Consider the following 20,259-nt stretch of genomic DNA (forward strand, 5'->3'; position numbering starts at 1 on the left):
TAGGAGGGTGGTTGATGGAGAGATATCGGAGAGTAGTTTATTCAGGAGTGGAGTCCAAAAGAAGGCTTGTTACTAGTGGTGTGCTGCAGGGTTCTGTTCTTGGACCACTGCTGTTTAATTTGTTCATTAATGATATAGAAAAGGATCTGAGAGGAACTGTTCATTTATTTGCTGATGATGCAAAGTTGGGTAGAGCAATAGTGAATGAATGCACATGATGTTAAAATTTTGCAGGATGATTTGAATAGTTTGGAGAACTGAGCTAAGGAGAATGGATGTCAATTTAATATGGAAAAATGTAAGGTTTTGCTTTTTGGGGTGAAAAGATTAGCAGCAGTATATCACAAGTACAGCCATTCTGGTCTTGCAGACCATGCTCTGGATACACTCCACAGAATACGGTGGAAGAAAGCTACAGTAATACACCGTAGCAAATACAAATTCGAAAGACTATTTATGGAATCAGCCTCAGCCCTAAGAAACTCCCCAAAGCTCAACAGATTTGGGAGGCATACATCAGCAGACCTTCAGCCCAACGGCCAAGAACACCTACTTTGCCTGCTAGAGGGCACCATCAGGACTTCTAGGAGAACGATAGCTTCATTCTCAGTTACTGTCTAGTGCCTGCGTGCACGTGCCTTTTTTTAAGTTCCTTTTGAAAATGGCAACGTGACGTTGCCGAAATATCGGAGATATTTATTAAAGTATAATTTAATTTATATTCGGATCTACGTTGTTCAATTCCCTAAGTGATTTAGAAAAGCAGTATATCACATTGGTGGAACTGTACTCCAGGAGGCTGACGAAGCCAGAGATTTGGGTGTGTTGGTGGATAGGGAGTTGAAGTTTAGGGGGCTCATTGCAAAAGTGGCTAAATCAGAACTTTGACTGGGTGGAATTATCATGTGTATCAAATTTTTTGATGCTTTCTACGTGCAGATTAATCGTTTTTCTGTTTGATGAGCCCTTTTCTTCAGGAAACTCTAAACTGAGGGTTAAAGGAATGGATTATAAAAATATGTTATTTGACTTAAAATTTTGGCATATTAGACGAGTTTAATTGCAGTTCTTTAAAAGTAATTTTGAGTCTTTTTCTTTTGTTTATTTTGAATGAGTGAGTAAGGTGGCATTCTTGTTTTTTCCATAAGCATGAGGAGCATATCAAAAGTTCTGAATACTTATTGCTCTAAACCCTACATTTACAAACTGCATTTATAGATCGTATTTATGTCATCTTCATTCTGCGTTATCACAAGGTGTGTGATCTTTTTCACAAGATCACACACCTTACTTGAAACCTGGTCTTGTTGGTTGTTTTGGATTTTCAGCCAAAGTATCTAAGGCTATGACACCAGCGTATTATGTCTGCTGATTGTGTTCTTCTGGCTAGTTTGCCTGTTTTGTAGGATGAAAAAAAACCCCTAAGCTTCTAGGAGATAAAACAACCTAGTACCTCCATCTAAAACCAGTTAACCTTGGTCTGGTTGTCATGCAGTAATCAGACTTGAGTCAGATTCTCCCTCTCTCAAGGTGTTATTTTTTGGAGCAAGAACCCTAGAAACAGAAAATGAGCAGACAGAATTTGGCTTACAGCTAATATGAAGATAGAAATTATTTCATTATTTTTACCTTCAACATGTGCACAGATTTTGAAATGATTCTTGTGTGTGTGGGTTGAGTTACTGTTTATAGATCAGCATTTAGAATTGAAAGGATATACAAAAAGATAGTTTGATGTAAATATCAGATGTAAAACAAGGATGCATTTATCTTCACTGTATGCATCTACACAGATTGCATTAAGAAGGAAAGTTGCCTGTTGTGATGCCATCACTTTCTCTATTGGAGGCTAAGTAGCCTGAAAAATTTTCATGTTTAGTCTGTAGAGAAAGATTTTCAGATTGTTTGATTTTTTAACGATACTTGTGACATAATGATTAGAAATATATACACGTTAGCACAAGAATAATGTTTAATTTGCCAAATATTTCGGTCTGAATATTACAAACCATCTTCAGTGGCTACATAGGAATAGTTTTAAAAAACAAAGTGGAATATGAATAATTGATCATTCATACATAGAACGAGCCGCGTGATGTCATATTGCGAAGTATTAGAAGAGTAAACATTTTTTAAAAAACATAAAGATATTAATTCAGAAATTCATATAATGATCTTAAATAACATTATACTGATTTTAAAAAAAAAAAAAAAAAAGTGTTTTCCTGATTAAATTTTCCCAAATTTTTGATATAGATATACAGTCATTACGATTCAAGTTAGGACATTGAAGTAAGGCCTCTACACTTTCTTTAAATAAACATTCAAATTTGTAGCGATATCTGTGTAGGAGGAGAGTCTTGGACCAAACGATGTTGTGGTTTGTTTCTAATCCCTGCTGAGCTAATCCAGATTTCTCAGGTTTGTTGTGTTGAATTGATGATCATTCAAGAGCTGATGCTCTTGAATTCTTTTTTCTATGTAATGTCCAGTTTGTCCAAAGTAAGAAAGATTACAATTATAAGGAACTTGATACACACCAGGTAGAGACAAGGTTGAGCATTTATCTTTAGATGAAGGAAACTGGGTGGATAATTTGTAATAGGTGTATAAGTGACTGTTAGATCATATTTCTTTAGAATTCTCGAAATTGGTTCTCAAATCTCGGAAATGTAAGGAACCGGAACTCGACGTATTGAATCTTGGTTGTTCTGTGTTGGTTTGTAAGAATCGAAAAGATGTTGTGTACTCTTTTCGGAGAAGCCATTTAGTTTGATAGTCGAAAGTTCCTTCTGTAATAAATGAGAGGTTGAATAGTTAGTTTTTGCTCGTCGGATTAAACATTTTGTGACTCCTGTTTTTTGACAAGGGTGATGAGCAGATTCTTTGAGAATATAATGACCTGTGAAAGTTGATTTTCTGTAAACTGTTGTTGTAAGAATACCAGAATTCAATTTCCATAGTAAACTTTATACGAGGATGTAATGAATTGATACTGCTTAAAAAGGAAGGTAAGGAGTCTCTGTCGTGAGGCCATATAGCAAAGATGTCGTCTATATATCTAACCCAAAAGGATAGTTGAGGAAATATAGATGAGAACAGGACTTATTCTAGATGTTCTAAATAAAAGTTTGCAAGAGCAGGAGAGAGAGTGAACTTCCCATGGCTGGTCCTTCCACTTGGTTGTAAAATTTATTTTGACATAAGAAATATCCAGAGTGCATTAAGAAATCAAATAGTTTTATAATATCTTGTGGGAAGATGTCAGCAAGTAATTTCAAAATCTCTTTGAGAGGTACATTCGTATATAAAGATTCTATATCAAAGGCAACCATAAGATCTGTAGGTTGTAAAGAGAAGTTTTTTAATTTATTTAAGAAATCAGAAGAGTTTTTCAAAAAAGAGCGTGAGCATGAGAAATATTTGGCAAATTAAACATTATTCTTGTGCTAACGTGTATATATTTCTAATTTCAGATGGTTTAACACCAAAATCCATTCTTGGTACTAACACTAATGTTAATATAAGCTATTCACCTTTTTGCCAAAGGAAGTTTAAAAAATAAATAAATAAAATGGACAGGAAAATGAAAAAAAATAAAAACAGAAGAAGAAAGAGATATTGTATTCCGGGAAGTTAACTGAATAAATTTATATGGAAAAAAATATGAATTTATACCAAAACACTAAACTAGCTATATGCAAGAGAATGTTCAAACAATATTATCATATGGATTCTGAGGGTTGGGTTAGAAATAAGACAGCTCATCAAACACCAAAGGCTACAGATGTGAGAGTTTTGAGAAAAAATTAGAGAAGTGAATATATGGCATTGCCGGCCTGGTTGGTCGAGTGGTTAGTGTGTCTGCTCTCCAGCCAGGAGGCTGTGGGTTCGAATACTGCCATGGGCATAGATGTTTGTGATTGTCCTACAGACTTTGTGTGGAAAGGGAATCTGCGACCCTACCATTTAAAGACATCAATGCCAAAACCATGTGCGGTACGGCAGTGACCATATGGCATCTATGGACGTCAAGTGAATTTTTTATTTTATTTTTTTAAATATATGGCATTGATGGCAGAGTCATTAGAAGTAAAGATATTATAAAAAACAAGCTTCACATTGTTACCCTTTAAGAATGCTAATGAATGACGATATCATGGGAGAGGAAATGTTTAGAAAATAGGTGTTTGGAAAACCAGAATGGTAAGAAAGAGACCTACAGTAAGACTAACATTGGATCGTTATCATTTGTAATAATGCTGTAGAAGACCAAAGTGTAAAATATGACAGTATTTGGAGTCCTGGCAGGATGACGTTAATTTTGAAGGAAATCGTTGATATGAGTCTATTAATCATATCAGCTTACTTATGCAGTACAAATGGATATATACCATGATAATGAGTTACTGAGTATATAAATTTAATTCTCATTAAAATTTAGCATTTTTTCGTTGAAAGTTTATTTTTCACATGGTCAGACTATAATAAATTTAGTTTAATCCTTTATCCAAGTGGATCACTTGGATAAAGGATTAAACTAAATTTATTATAGTCTGACCAAGTGAAAAATAAACTTTCAACATCTTTCTCTAAATCCAGAGTAATTTAATAAAAAGGTGGCACTCCGTTTGGCAGCTCCTATAGGAGGAGATGACCTTGCTAATGCTTCTGCCTTGGTATCTCCACTTGGGCCTGGCTCCCACTGAAGAGACCTCAGTAAAGGTTGAAACTAGTCTGGGTAGTGGCCCTTCCCATTTAATGCATAACATTATACATATCCGCAAGGAGATGTGTTTTGCATTATGGGAGATACTGAGATAGAAGTGTTGGTAGCTTGCTCCACCTTTGCAAGGAGTTGCCCGGTGTTGTACCACCTTACCTCAGTCCTGAAGATACTTTCAGGCGCAAACTTTGTTTGCACACACTTGGATAAAGGATTAAACTAAATTTATTTTAGCATTTTTTCATATTTAACCTTGTTGAGCAGATCTTTCTTTTACAGCTGTTACAAGTTTTGAGTACTTCAGGGGCAAATGCTGGTCTTGAAATTCACGCTCTTGTTATCATTCAGGGAATGAGAGGTGTGATTGAAGTCTGATTAGCAGAATAATGAATTACTGACCATTTAAAACTATGTATAGATAACCCTTGTATAACACAGATGTTAGGTTCCCGCAGAAATGCTGCGTTATATAAATTGCGTTATTGCGAGTCTCAGATCACATAGAAAAAGTAGGGTTATGTTTCGAAATCGTGTTTTTTTTTAAATTATATAAACAACAGACATATCCAACAAAAAAAATATTTTTATTTAATTCAGGTAATTCACGTAAGTTAAGAAAACATATAAACTATGAAACAAGTACATAGTATAAAAGTATAAAAATTGTACTTAAACTTCATTTCACATAATGCATAAATGTTTTAGGCAAAATAAAATAGTGCATATTTTAATCTTTGCTAGCACGAGGATTGGTTAATAAACACTGGTTTTGTCATGTAATCACCTGATGCATTACTGCAAAACAGTACAGATTCTATGAATCCAGGAGCTGATCTTTCATTTTTCGAAATATAGGTGTGTTTTTGTACTTTTTCGCAATATAACCCGGATTCATCCGCATTGAACACCTGGTCTGCACTATAAATGTTTATAAACTTTGAGAGTTTTTTTGTTTAATAAGATTTCCATCCATTGGAATTTTCTTTTGAGGTGCAATCTTCTATCGAAATCATTAGAGATTTCTCCATTTTTCCATTAGAATGTTGCATACATGAGCAACGCGCTTTGCACTTATCGTTGACCCAGCAATAAACACTTTCTCAGATTTTGTGTTCATTTTGTTTGATTGTTCGAATTGTTGATTTATTTAAATTCAAAGTCCCTGCAAAAACTCCTAGTTTTTCTCCATTTTTCAACCGATCCAAGATTTTGAATATTTTTTTTCGAGAGAAATTAATTTTGTTTTCAATGTTGGTTTTTCCCTTTCGTTGCAGTTTGTGGCCATTACTATAAAAATAATTTTTTACACAAAAAAAGCAAGCATTACATATTGTATGTAACTCACAAGAAAATAAAGTGCTCAGCTTGAGATGTACACACTTATGATTTTTAATGTACTTTCCTGGCAGAAAAAAGGACAATTTTTAACAATCAATGTTTTATATGGTAAACAATTGAGGTACATGCGTGCTAAAGGCTATTTCCCCTAATATAAATTCACTACTTATAATTACATGTGGGATACAGGCAGACACAAATTTTAATGAAGATAAAATTTGATTTTTAAGTCGCTGTGAAAAACATATGAAAAGATGAAGGGTTACTACAATTTCTAGACTGTGTTTTTATCGGAACCATGTTGCATAAGTACCACATTCAATAAGGGTTACTACAATTTTAGACTGCGTTATATCGAAACCACGTTGTATAAATACCGCGTTATACGAAAGTTACCTGTATTTAGAAATTTATGTACATTTAATCATATAAATATAACATTTATTTTACAAATGATATTCTATCTTTTTCAATTTAGCTACTTGAATACAAATTCTACCCTACAGTTCTTCTTTATGAACTGGTCAATAACATCATAAAAAGTTGGTTGTAACTTAATTTTCCCAAGCAACACGTACACTTGTAAAGGCTGGCTGAAGCTCACTGGCTAGAGCTACTTTGACTGCATATGGCCCGTGTTTAAGCAACAGGGTGAGATGACGTGAAGGGAGTGGAAATGGTTATGCACGCGCATGAAATCACAGTGCTGAAGCGAGGACCTGGAGGCTCCCACAACTGAGCAAGCCAAGGTAGCTTGACTAGCATCAGCCTTTGATACACAGTGCAAAGCTCAATTATTGCCACACAAGCTTAAAACATCTTACAAAAATAAAAGCCAAAATGGAATGCTTATAAATGCATGCATTTATTAACAAATGAATATTACTTCTTTCTCAATTAATGAGCTTGCGCAGCAAGTGTAGCAAGCATGGAGAATTCGCCACTGGAGTACTTGATGTAATAATTGCATGGACTAATTACAGAAATAATGCAGTTATGCCCTTAGCTTTATTAAACAATTAAGCAGACTTTGACATGTTTTTTCCATCAATGAGCTGACAGCATTGTCAGGAAAAGCAATACAGAACATGAAACAAGATCTGAACACTTTAACAGCCTTTGTTTTTTTAATAAAAGCAATTGACGACATTGTAAATGTTATCAATCGCTTATATTAAAATTTTTAATATAAGCAAATTTATAAAATTTGCTTATATTAAAAATTATAATATAAGCAATTTTATTATAATTTTTATAATAAAATTGCTTATATTATAATTTTAAATATAATGCATATTCGATGCAGTAGAAAATTTTTTTTCTGAACTTTGCATTGACTTTTACAGAGGTCACAATTATTGTATAAAGAAGGATATTGTATTTTAACACTGTGATTGTAAATTTTGTTGGAGATTTTTTATATAAGGTATATATTGACACTGTAGTTGTAATAATTTTGTGATTGATGGAAACCGATACAAGTATATGTTGAAACTGCATGAATGTTAATCTGTATATTTCAAGGGCAGTGCCTTAGAAAGTTGCCTGGCATTTGATGTGGTTCCGATTTAAAAGAAATAGCATAGAAACTTTGTTTGTACAATGTAAAGTCTTTCAATTGTGTCGAGCTTAACCAAATGCAAGTCTCAAGGACAGTGCAACAAAAGGCGGCGAATATCTGCGGATGTCCTTCATTTAGTAAATAAGATTTTTTTTTGTGTTCTGTGGGAAACAGAAGCAGTCAACAACTTTGAAGGTCACATCCCCTTTTGCGTGGGAATAGGGATTCTCAACCCTTAATGCAGGGACCGCAGGTGAAGTATAAGAAAGGATCAGGAAAAACTCCAGGGTATCCAGAAACGAGGAAAGAAGGCAGTCTCCTCTCATGTTGTCTCGATCCAGCATCGCGACACGGGTCTGTTAGAAGTCCGGAGAGAAGCCAGGCGATATTGAAAGAGAAGAGAAGTCGGTCCAACATGCCTTGCCAGTAAGATAGTCTGCCATGAGCGTCAAACGGCTTTGGTTGACCCAGAAAGCGTCGGTGTGATATGCCTAAAGGCCCGGGAGTCCTCCACATTGCGATGCTGCTAAAGGAAAGAAGCCAGTACGAATGTTGAGGCCCAGGATGGAAAAATCAATCATTGGAACCAGTAAAGAGATAAAAAAAAAAAAAAAAAGCCAGTTAAGATATATGTGCCAGAGAAGAACTCTGAGTAGAATTTTATGTGTTTGTTTAACATTACGGAAGATAGACTGATGGTCCACAGGACACTTACAAAGTTTAATTGTGATTGTTTGTTCTAGACTAAGAAGCTGAAGATCAATTTGTATAATTTAGATATGAAAAACTTGTTAATTGAAGTATATATTGCATGAAAAAATTAGTATTGGGATAAGAACAAAGATTTTTCTATGATAGTATTGCTGCATGTTTTAATGTATGTACAATTATTGAGATATTATAGCTTTAGATTTTTAGAAAGAACCAATTCATTTAAGATACTGTATAATTGCATCATAGTTTAATAAATAATTTTATGTTAAAGAATGTGTATTCATTCCTCCTTCATTCCTTCATCCCTGCTACTGCTGAACTGTGGAACAATCTTCCTCCCAGATGTATTTCCCAAGGAATACAATATACAGGCTTTTAAATTGAATGTCAACAAGTTTCTTCTATCCCATCCCACTACCCATATATGGTACTAAAGTACTATTGGTTGACCAGCCAACCTCTCGTATATGGGCCCAACATTACAAAAAAAAAAAAAAAAAAAAAAAAAATATCACTGATCCTTAATCCAATGCACTGTTTCTAAATAAATACGAACCTGTGAGTGAAGGTCACAACAATAAATAAATAAGATTAGCCACGACTGTCAATAAAGCTTGAGATAAATCTAGAGAGATTCTGCAAGTAATCTTAATTATATTTAATGCCTGTAGAAAGGAATCTTGTGGCACAATCGTTACATTAAATAATTTTCCAAGGTATTAGAAATTAGATAACCTGTCATAATTTAAGGAAAAGAGTAAAAACATAATAATTAAGAGAACATAAAGTAAATAATAGCATAATATTACAAAGGAACAACAGACAATTCATTTACAACATTATAGCCAGTCATGTTTGTCATTAGATAAATCATGTGTGTTCTTTACATTGTGTGAAGTCTGTAAGTAGTTATTGGCATTACTCTTTTATATATGAATGTGGTCTGAAAAGTTCTCATCCTCAACCCCAGATGGCAACACTATCAGGAAGATAGTGCTGCCATCCGGTATCAGGATTTTTTTTTTTTCTTCTAAGTTGGTACATCTGTCATAAGCATTCATGTGAAATTCAAGTCATTGTATAAAGTATTTTGTTTTATACAGCTGTCTGAAGCAAAAGTGTTGCCTGTATCCCTTAAAATGGATAAAATTGAGTATCGTGTGGTTATAAAATTCTTTGCAAAAGAAGGTTTGACATCAAAAAATTTATGCGAAGTTAATAAAAGTTTATGGGCATTCTTCTCCTTTATTTTCGACAATTAAGAAATGGGCTGCCGAGTTTAAACATGGCTGTACCAGCCTTGAAGATGATCCACATGAAGGACATCCAAAAAAGTGTAAGAACCCCAGAAATCATTGAACAAGTGCACGATATGGTATTGGATGACTGGCGAGTCAAAGTGCATGAAATTGCTGAAACTATAGGCATTTCAAAAGAATGTGTAGGATATATTTTGCATGAAGAATTGCAAATGAAAAAGCTTTGCACAAGATGGGTGCCACGCTTGCTCACAGCAGATCAAAAACGCACTCACATGGAAATCTCTGAACAGTGCTTGGAGCGTTTTAACAAGAATAAAACTGATTTTGTGTGTCGATTTATTACTATGGATGAGATTTGGATCCACCATTACACACCAGAATCCAAACAGCAGTCAAAACAGTGGGCAGAAGCCAGTTGAGTGCCAAAGAAGACAAATTCTGTTCCATCAGCAGGAAAGGTCATGGCATCGGTTTTTTCAGATGCTAAAGGAATTTGTTTATTAATTATCTTGAAAAGGGTAAAACAATAACCTGGGAATATTATTCCCAGGCCAAATGAAAAAATTTGTGAGAAAAGACCTGGTTTGCAGAAGAAAAAAAATCATCTTAATTTTCCTATAACACCACAAAGGTGTTATGGGAAAATTAAGGGATTTGCACTATGAATTGTTGGAACATCCACCCTATTCCCCAGATTTGGCTCCCTCTGACTTCTGTTACACCCTGATACCTTCACTATGTGGAATTTCCAGTTATCATGGTGTAACATGAAGAGAAAATAAAATAAAATCCCTGTATAAGAGCTCATACAGAAATTATTTAAAGAAAGAAAAATATTCTTGCATCCAAGTAAAATATATACCAAAAAAGTGATTGTTGAAATAAATAATAAAAGAAGGAATATATTACAGTTGTGATATGGAAAAAATAAATAATAAATGAAATAAATGAATGAAATAAATAATAAAAGAAGGAATATGTTACAGTTGTGATATGGAAAAAATTAGCTAAGTAAGACAGAAAAGGATTAGTCATAAGAAATTGTATGTGAGAGGCTAGAGATTAAAATATTAAGTAAATTCATAGAAAAAGTTTGGAAGGGGGATTAATTTAGAGGCTAGCAAAAGAAAACAATAGACTATCACTCAGGGCCAATCCCCGGATTGAGACATCGTCACGTGTCAGTAGCGTGCTCGCCGACCGCAGGATGTTTGGCTGAAAATGCCACCCTAATTGGTCGGTGAAGTCGAATCCAGTAAGGGGCGGAGAAAAGAAATTAAAGAAGGTGCCGGTAGGGATCAAGGTATGTAAGGGTTAAACCACCTCGCAACCCCCCCCCACCAGGCTTTTTCCCAGATAGTTTCTTCATGTGAGCTCCTTCATATAGGTTTTCACACGGTTTTCCTGAGTGGTGGGGTTGGAGTTATATCTCCGTCCGACACAACAAGGGAACAAGTAGTGAGCAGGATTTCGATTCCGTATTTCCTATGGTAAGAAACGAGGAATGCCATTTAGCTAAAGGAAAGAAGGTATTATCTATGTGTTTCATCGTCCAGTGACAACTACGAGAAAAGGAAATCTGTAAAGAAGTCGGTGTCCACATGGTGAGTTTCACTGCCATGGTATAGATGATTCTAAAGTGTGTTCTTAATTTAATTGTGAAAAGTAAAGATCGCATAAGCACAGTTTAATGCCAGAAGAACTTAGGAGTGACCGATTATAGGTGAGATCATACCAGGATAGTTCAATCGGAAAAAGGTAGAGGCCAATATAGAAAACTCAAGAGAAAAGGTATTGTAAAAATCTCGTGTTAACTGAAAATTGTCTGTAATTTTAATTATTATTCTATTACTGACCTGTTGAAGAGACTAAGGAAATTTATACTAGGACTTTAGTACATGATTGATTACAATGAAAGTATGCTTGTTAATATTATATAAGTAATTATGTGTCCTGAGATTTATGCATGTGTATTGTAACTTATAGGAAGGTTTTAAATGTCAAAGTTATGTTTTAACACAGTGAAAGGATAATTTAATCTACATAGTTTTAGATAGTTAGAGCGAGTTGAGGGTAATACAGGGTTAACTAATGTGTTAATTAGATCTGGGATTATACATATGATTGTATGAGTTGAATTTGTTATGGCGGCATGATCGCAATACCCATATAGGGTCATAGCCAAATTACTTGTGATAAGCTAATGTTATTTTGTAAATGTTTTCTTAGTATGGAATTGAATTATATTAGAAATTGAATTGTACTATGCTAATGAGTTTAATAAACCTTGGTTCATTGAAAAAACAGTTGTCTGAAATTGCTGCCCAATGCACCACTTGAAAAACGTACGAACCTAATCACGTGGGAAATTAATGTGTTAAAAAACGAGATAAAGTGTCACGACTGCAGTATTGTTTCACATTCAGACATATTTTAGTAATTGCTCCTTGTTTTTGTATTTAATATCTCAAACTAAATGTCCCAAAAGGCGCAGTATAATATAAATATTAGGGACACTAAGGGGAGAAATAACTTAAATATTTTTATTTTGGGGTGATATCTCGTACATAGATAAAAGTTGAATATAGATGAGCAGAATTTCACTAGATAGAATAATAATCATAAATTGGGACACAACACTTCTATCTCTTCCCAAAACTAAAACTCTTCCTCGCTGGTCAGTGTTTTTCTTTGAATCAAGAGGTGATTACAGCTGTAGAGAAATATTTTGCAGATCTTACTGAGAACCACTACAGGAATGGGATAATGGTGCTGGAGCATCACTGGAATAAATATATTGGTCTTAAGAGAGATTATATTGAAAAATAAAAATAATTTTGAAATTATAAATCTGTTTTTTCATTGTTAGGCCGAGAACTTTTCAGACCACCCTCGTAACTTACACAAATGAACAAGAGACTTCCTAATATTAATGAGGTATAAGGCCTTAGTTTCTGTTCAGGGTGCTATGTGAATGGATCTCTTTAGAAGATTCATTAAACACTCTAGTGAAAATGTTGTCTTCCAAGTATGGCATGGAAGTAGACAGCCATTCCTTTTTTTGTTTGGAGAAGACATGCAGTGAGACACCACTTTTTTCTTTCCTTTCACTTTCCATTTTGCTTATGTGCCTGCTGTTTCTTATGGATTTTGAAACTTCTCCCTGTCTGACTGATAAACATTTCCACATGAACATAGTTTCCTATATCCCCAGAGTATTATCGGAGTGCTCTCTTTAGATGAATGTCAGAAGTTTTGTGACATGTGGACTAGTCTGAAGATTGTTTAGGGTTAACATTTAGACATTTTGACTGTTGAAATGTTAACTGTAATATATATATATGTGTGTGTGTGTAATAAATTTTTTAACTTGGGGATATTGTATATTAGGATAACCAAGTAATTTTATAAACTTGGTTATTTTAACTCCTAATCCCAAGTATGCAAACAATTAAGTTTGCGCCTGAAACAAAGTTCAAGTCTAAAGATGTTACAACACCAGGGCAACTCATTGTAAAGGTGGGTAAAGCTCTGATCACTATTCTTAGTATTTTCCCATAATGTAAAGCACATCTCACTAGAAAATGTATACTGCAATGCATTATGGGTGAGGTCACTACCCAGACTGGTTTCAACCTTTTTTGAGGTCTCCTCAGTGCATAGCTAGACCCTAAATACCAAAGTTTTAGTAATACGGAGCCTTATCACCTCTACCTCTAGAAATTGCAACAAGGTGTTTTTATTTTTAATAAAAATCTCTGGAGGAGATATAGATGTAATAAATTTTTTAACTTGGGGATATTGTATATTAGGATAACCAAGTTTATAAAATTACTTGGTTATCCTAATATATATATATATATATATATGTGTGTGTGTGTGTTTGTGCATGTGGTTGCCACCAATGAAAGGCTATTAATAAACTTATAGTACATTTATACCATGAGTGGACTAAGGCTAATCAGTTTTTATTTATTTATTTATTTTTGTACTAATTTTTATTTACTTTTACATAGTCTGGAAACACTGCTGTAGAGACCAAACTTGGAACTTTTTCAAGCCACTTGAGGCCTTGAAGCCTCCAATAAGTGAAGCAGTGGTCTCACACCAGGCAATGAAATTCATCTCTCACCTAAGGGGATATATGCTATGTATGATGTTCCATCATTTTTTATGCTCATGTAGAGGAAAGAAATGGTGCCCTAATTAATTTCTGAAGATTCATCAATTGGCTGAACAGGAGTAAGTTCTTTGTTTCATTATTTTTATCCTTAATGCACAAGTTTTTAAGTTTGTGTTGATACTTAATTTTTGTTGAGTGAAATTAACTGGAATGTGGGTATCGTCAAATAAGTTAGTCAATGTGTAAGTTAGTTTTCCATAGACATCTAATTAAGTCTATGCATCCCAATTTTATTTTCTTTATATATTTATTTATTTTTGTTATCCTTTAAAATGTCTAGTGTGAACTTAATCTTTGGGTGGTAACTATTCAAGAAGTATTCAGTCTTTTAGGTTTTTAAGAATGTGTTTCCAGACAATATAAACATCATTCGCATATCATCACTATAGTTATGGTTTTAGAGTAGCAAGTACCATCACATCATCGTTAAATTTTTCCAGTAAATAAATTGGGAATGGGAGATGATAGTGGGATCATCAAACCATATTTTTGCAAGTTAAACTTTCCTTTCCAAGTTTTTTTTTTTTAAAGTGAAGGGAGTTGGGGTAAAGATTTGTGGAATGAGGTCTTCAAGAATGTTAATTAATTCCTCAACTAGATATTTGTAAATAATGATAAAACATCCAGAATGGATAAAATGTTTGAAGAAGTGACTTGTGATCTTTGTCTGCAAAATCAGTCTTTAAAAATGAATTTGAGTATCTGATGTGGGTCAGAAATTTGGATGGATACTTGAAGAGAAGATAAGTGGGAAAGATTATGCCATCCACTGTTGGGCAAAGTGAATCATTAGCTTCGCATATTTTGGGCACACTGTATGGGGATACCCGGGATGGATGCCTTTAGGTTTAACTTATTTTATGTGCTGATATTAGTAATTACGAGGACACCGTTTTTCTTTGCTCTACATGGATAATGAAATGGTGGAATGTCAAGATAGTAGCACTTCTTAATAAAACATCCTATATTCACCTAAAGACAGTACTCTGTAAAATATTCTGGGGGGATATTGGATCCCTGATTCTTGTGGCATTTACAGTGAGACAGGAATTTTGAAATCCGTAAGAGCAAGCACATCAGCAATATCGAATGTAAAAGGAAAGAAAAAGCTATCTCACTACACAAATCTTCTCTAAGCATCATAATGTGGAATGTTGTCTTCCATACTTGGAAGACAACATTTTCACTAGGATGTTTAAGATGCCTTGTGAAGTATTTCATTCACATGGCTTCTTAAACAGCAACCAGGACCTTAAAACTTCACAAAATCTGGAAGTCTCTTGTTGTTTAACATATATGAAACAGTTATGCCAGTAACCACCTTCAATCTTTACAGAACAGTGTACAGACTGTGCATGATGTACCTAATGACACCCACCCATACACATGACTAGCTATTATGTTATCAATTGCTTTCATTAAAAAACATATTAAACTTCATCTGATTTTTTAATAAATCTACAAGTCTAGCCATGTTATTTATTTTGGTAGGAATTGTTAGTAAGAGGACATTAAAAGAAGTGCAAAAAGAAGATGTCAAGTTTGTAATAAAATGAGTAACTATGATTTTAACTGAAGTTAAAAAAAAAAAAAAAAAAAACTTTGAGAACAGTTGAACATAAGTTTTTTTAATATCTCCCCCTCCCCAAACAAGGAGAACCCACATAACTTAAGCACCTTCACAACATTTTAAACAAAGTGTGGATAATTTTGAAGCTCGAAACCAACTTTTTATCTTCTGTTATATATATCTACATATAAAAATAAGAAAGGTGCTGAAGATTTTTGGCTTTATTTTTCAGATGGAAGACCTATGTATATTTTGAGATTAGGGCAAATGGATGTTAAGGGTTTTATAAAATCAGTTGGAGAGGAAGGCCTTGTGAAACTGGTATGCTTTATATGTGTTCCTTTGTCATATCTTGAATATTTAAATTAACATTAAACTTCGTTTATATAATCACAATATTTAAATAGTTCAGATATTTGATTACTGTGAAGATAAGTTTCTCATTAGTTATTCTTCAAAAGAAACAAAGCATTTATTCAAATGCTTCAGTTTTATTTTTCAGTGTGTAATGAAATAATAATAAAAATCTTTGTATAGAAGTAGTTGTATGTGCATGGATTTTAAAATGTTTGTGTACTAGTAACAACAGAATTTTTATATAGTGGCTTGACTATTACTTGTACTCGTTACATAATAAAATGTCTTTTGTAATATGGAAAAATGGTAAAAGATTATGCACAAGGTCTTTTTTTTTAAATCTGGATAGGATAAAAAAAAATGGATACCAAGATTTTTGCTTGAGAATTCACCTGATACACAAGTACTGAAGAGCAGTAAAAAGGATATTAGAGCACATTTTAATACCTTATTCATTCCCCTTGAGTTTAAAAATTGTTCCCAGTTTATATAAATTATTTTAGGTATTCATTGGATAATCCACTTCCTTATAAAAATTTCTTTATGCAGAACAGCTGCGCCTAAATCATTTGGAGCTGTTCTTTAGGATTTTAAGTTTATGATGATGATAAGTTGTTAAATGTGTTAATCTTGGGAAAAAAAGATTTAATTCATTTAAGAAAATTGTAAAGCTTCTGGCTTTTCTTTCAGCCTTTGGTTTGGTGCTCATTGGTTGGTTGATTTGGATTTATGACCGAAGCAACTTGTGCCGTGAGGCCAGTGTATTATGTCTACTAATTGTTCTACTAAATTTAATGGCTGGTCTTTGCAGAATGTTTCTGGAAGGAAACATTCTACCCCTTCAGTTTGTGACTAACTCACTTTCAGTTGAAAAGCCCCAATAGAGGTTCTTCATGTTTTAGATGAGATTCTAACCCATGTCTTTCCAACCAGAGGCATCATTAAAAAACTGACTGAACTACAGAGGCTCTGTGTGCTGCTGAGAATTGTATTGTATATTGCAGACATAGATTTTTATACTAACTCACATACTGTGTTCTAAGAATCTTGCAAAATTAGGTTTAAATTAAATACACTTAATTCTTTGGAAAGTGTATTTTTATTAATTTAACAAGGTAATTTATTAATACATAAGTATTAAGTATTAATACATAGTTATTTAGCTTATTTTAGTAAGCTCTTAAGCCTCTGCAGGAAGGATTCCAGTTACTAGAATACTGAAGAAAGAACATGTAGCCACTGTGAAAAGGCAAAATATTTAATTTTTTTTAATTAATTCACAAAACATTGTACATGTTACATGAACAATGAAGTATTCTGATATATTTCATTTTAGCTATCTGTTGTAACCATGATTATAAATGTAATTGCATATGTGCTAGGGTAATTCTTTAGCACCATTAGGAACTTAAAGGAAGTATGGATTATTTTACACAGGTAGAAATTACTCTCAAGCTTTGGGAATAAAAAAGAAATCCAAATTTTTTCCGAAACAAATAAGTTTCGGTGAAAAAACATTGATTCAACCAGAGAGTCATATTGTGAAGTTGTCTGCAACTATTTAAAAAAAAAAATCACTCCATGGAGACCCAGAAGTTATATAAATATATAACTGTAATGTAAAGTATCAAGTTCATAGCAATCAGTATTTGTGTGTGTGCCCTGAAAAAATACAGGTGATAAATGCGACATGAAAATTGAGGGTACATGAAAATCTTATCCATCCTAGATATGAGTAATTACCTTGGAAGATTTATTTGTTAAATAAGAAGTGACAGAACAGTGCTGTAAAATATTTAGAAAGAATGTAATGATGAGTAGATATAAAACACTTGAAGTAAAAAAGCCATCAGAAACCTGAACTGTGGAAAGGTTAGAATATGTTATCCAACCAGAAATACCTCAAATATGGAGGTATGAAAGTTATACAATGACTTTTTTGCATAATTTAGGAGACATCAAAAGGTTGAATTCCAGATGATAGGAGGAGACCTATCATAGTACTTATCTGTAAAATGGGAACTAAAACTGACTGTGAGGAATATCCATATTTAGTGTTTCAGGTGAGATTTATATAACTATGTACTCGAGTTAAGAGAATTTGTGGAAGAGATACTTGGAGAAGAACATGCTGGGCTTGAGCCAAATTGGGAGTTATTGCAAACATATATTTGCTTTGGAATATAACAAGGATCTGATCTGTATTTAAGTTTTGTAAATCTGGGAAAGGCTAATGACAAGGTACTGTCAGGATAAGAGTTGTTCAAAATGCTGTGGTTATATGGTGTTTATGAAATGCTATATCAAGCAATATGTAGTCTATATTTAAGTTGTAAGTCACAGTTGAAGATGCAAGAAAATGGTTTGGTGTAAAATCAGCTGTAAGACAAGGATGCACTCTATCTCTACAGTTATTTATCATCTATATGGATCATTATAAAGGAAAGTTGCATTACACTTGCTATCAGAATTAAAGAACAAGCAAAGAGCTGAGGGGTGCTTAAGGGTCAAAGCTGTATAACTGAGAGGATACCTCCACATAGCCTTTAAAGGAATGCGGAGAACTGACCAGGGCTTCTGACCTAATGTCCAATCCTCACCTTCTGGTGGTGCACCCTGTTGGGTATCTACTTTGATACTGAACGAACGAGGATGTGCTGGAAATTTGGGATTTAGCTGACCAAATTGTATTCTTATTGGTTAAACCAAAATTTAAAAAAAATTAAAAATGATGGTAAAACATGACAAAATTTTATGCCGGCTGGGGCGTCGCCCGGTTGAACAAGGCCCCCGTTGTTTTCGCCAGGGAACCAGGGCGAACAGCGAAAAGTCAGCTACTGGAACAAATCTGAAAACAAACCCCAACTCAACATCACCAGAGTTAAAGATCGTTACTATCAATGTAAGAAGCCTGAATGGCAAAGAAATGGAGCTAGCTGAGGAATTAGATAAGTACCAGATCGACATAATAGGGGTGACTGAAACAAAAAAGACCAAAACAGGTGAAATCTTTCTGAGCAATAAATACAAAATGTTATATTCAGGCAATAGCAATCAAGGAAAAGAAGAAGTAGCCATAGTATTCAACACAAAATACGAGGCTAATCTTCTTGAATGGCAGTCAGTCTCAAGTAGAGTAATGTGGGAAAATATGAGAATGGGGAACTGGACAATGAGACTTATTTGTGCCTATGGTCCCACAGAAGGTTCTACTAAGGTAGAAGTGGAGGAATTTTTTGATGCGTTAGACAAAGCAACTGACACAATGAAAAATGAAAAGTTGGTCCTTTTTGGGAATCTAAATAACAGAGTAGGAAATGATTGTGAGACATACAAAAATATTTTGGGAAAATTTGGAGAAAAGAGCAAAGCTAATAATAATGGCAAATATCTGTTGGATTTCTGCTCAGGACATGGACTGGTTATTACTAACACCATGTTCCAACATAAAAATGTGCACAAATTCACATGGAGAGAAGAGGCTAGGAATAAGAAAAGTCTCATTGACTATGTTATTGTTGATAGTGATGTTTTCTCCCTGGTGCAGGACACCAGAGTGTACAGAGGATTTGAAATTGGAAGTGCTCACTATTTAGTCTTGAGCAGAATAAAATTGAATTTCATATTGAAAAGAATAAGATGTAAGAAAGTTTTAAAGCGCATAAAAGTTGAGCAGCTCTTAGATGTGAACTGTAGACTAAAATACAGAAAGATTATGGAAAAGAAAATGAAAGAGTTTGAGAACAGGAATCAAACCTTGGAGATTCTGTGGCAAACTCTGAAGAAAACATTGATTGATTCTGCCAGAGAGGCATATGGCGAGGTTGTGTGCAAGGATAAAAAAATCAAACCCCCTGGTGGACACAGCAAGTTAAAGAGGCAGTGAAGGAAAAGAAGAAAGCATATCAAAAGTTCCTGGCAAATAAGTCAGCTTTTACTCTTACAGAATACAGAGACAAATGTAAGAAAGCTAAACAGTGTGTAAACCTAGCTAAACAAAAGTCATGGGAGGACTTTGGCAAGAATATAGAAAATAAATATCAAGAAGGTGGCAAAATATTCTGAGGTTGTTGAAGAAGCTTAGGAATGGAGGAAAGAGTTCTGTAAAAGGAGTTAGAGATGATAAAGGTGACATGAAAACAGAAGAAAAAGATATCCTTGAAGTATGAAGTAATTACTTTGAAAAACTGCTAAATGAAACAAGCAGTGATGACAGCACAGTGATAAAAAAACACTCACCAGGCATGCAGTCAGGAATACATATCCATATTTGAAGTAGAAAAAGCTATCAAAGGCTTGAAATGTGGAAAGGCAGCAGGAGTAGATGATATTCGACCAGAAATGCTGAAGTATGGTGGTATAAAAGTCTTACAGTGGCTGCACTGCATAGTTCAGAAAGCTGGACAGAGGGACGAATTCCTGATGATTAGAGTAGAGCTCTGATAGTACCCATATATAAAAAGGAAAATAAAACTGAATGTGAGAATTACAGAGGTATCTCCCTACTGAGTGTTCCTGGCAAGATCTATGCAAGTATACTTGAGAAAC

The 20,259-nt window shown here is 34.0% G+C and overlaps 1 protein-coding gene across 4 annotated transcripts in view; it reads left to right on the forward strand.

Moving 5' to 3' along the window:
• Positions 1 to 20,259, forward strand: part of retm (real-time) — a 469,145-nt gene that overhangs the window by 270,009 nt on the left and 178,877 nt on the right. For all 4 annotated transcript variants that reach the window (XM_090404393.1, XM_090404395.1, XM_090404396.1 and 1 more), the window contains one exon: positions 15,587 to 15,675. In XM_090404393.1, the coding sequence (XP_090260519.1) occupies positions 15,587 to 15,675 (89 nt within the window). The remainder of the gene's footprint in view (positions 1 to 15,586; positions 15,676 to 20,259) is intronic.

The sequence above is a fragment of the Typopeltis vanoorti genome, chromosome 14 (genome assembly GCF_054136105.1).
Source record: "Typopeltis vanoorti isolate ZY-2024b chromosome 14, IOZ_Tvanoo_1.0, whole genome shotgun sequence".
In the NCBI taxonomy this organism is placed as follows: domain Eukaryota; kingdom Metazoa; phylum Arthropoda; class Arachnida; order Uropygi; family Thelyphonidae; genus Typopeltis; species Typopeltis vanoorti.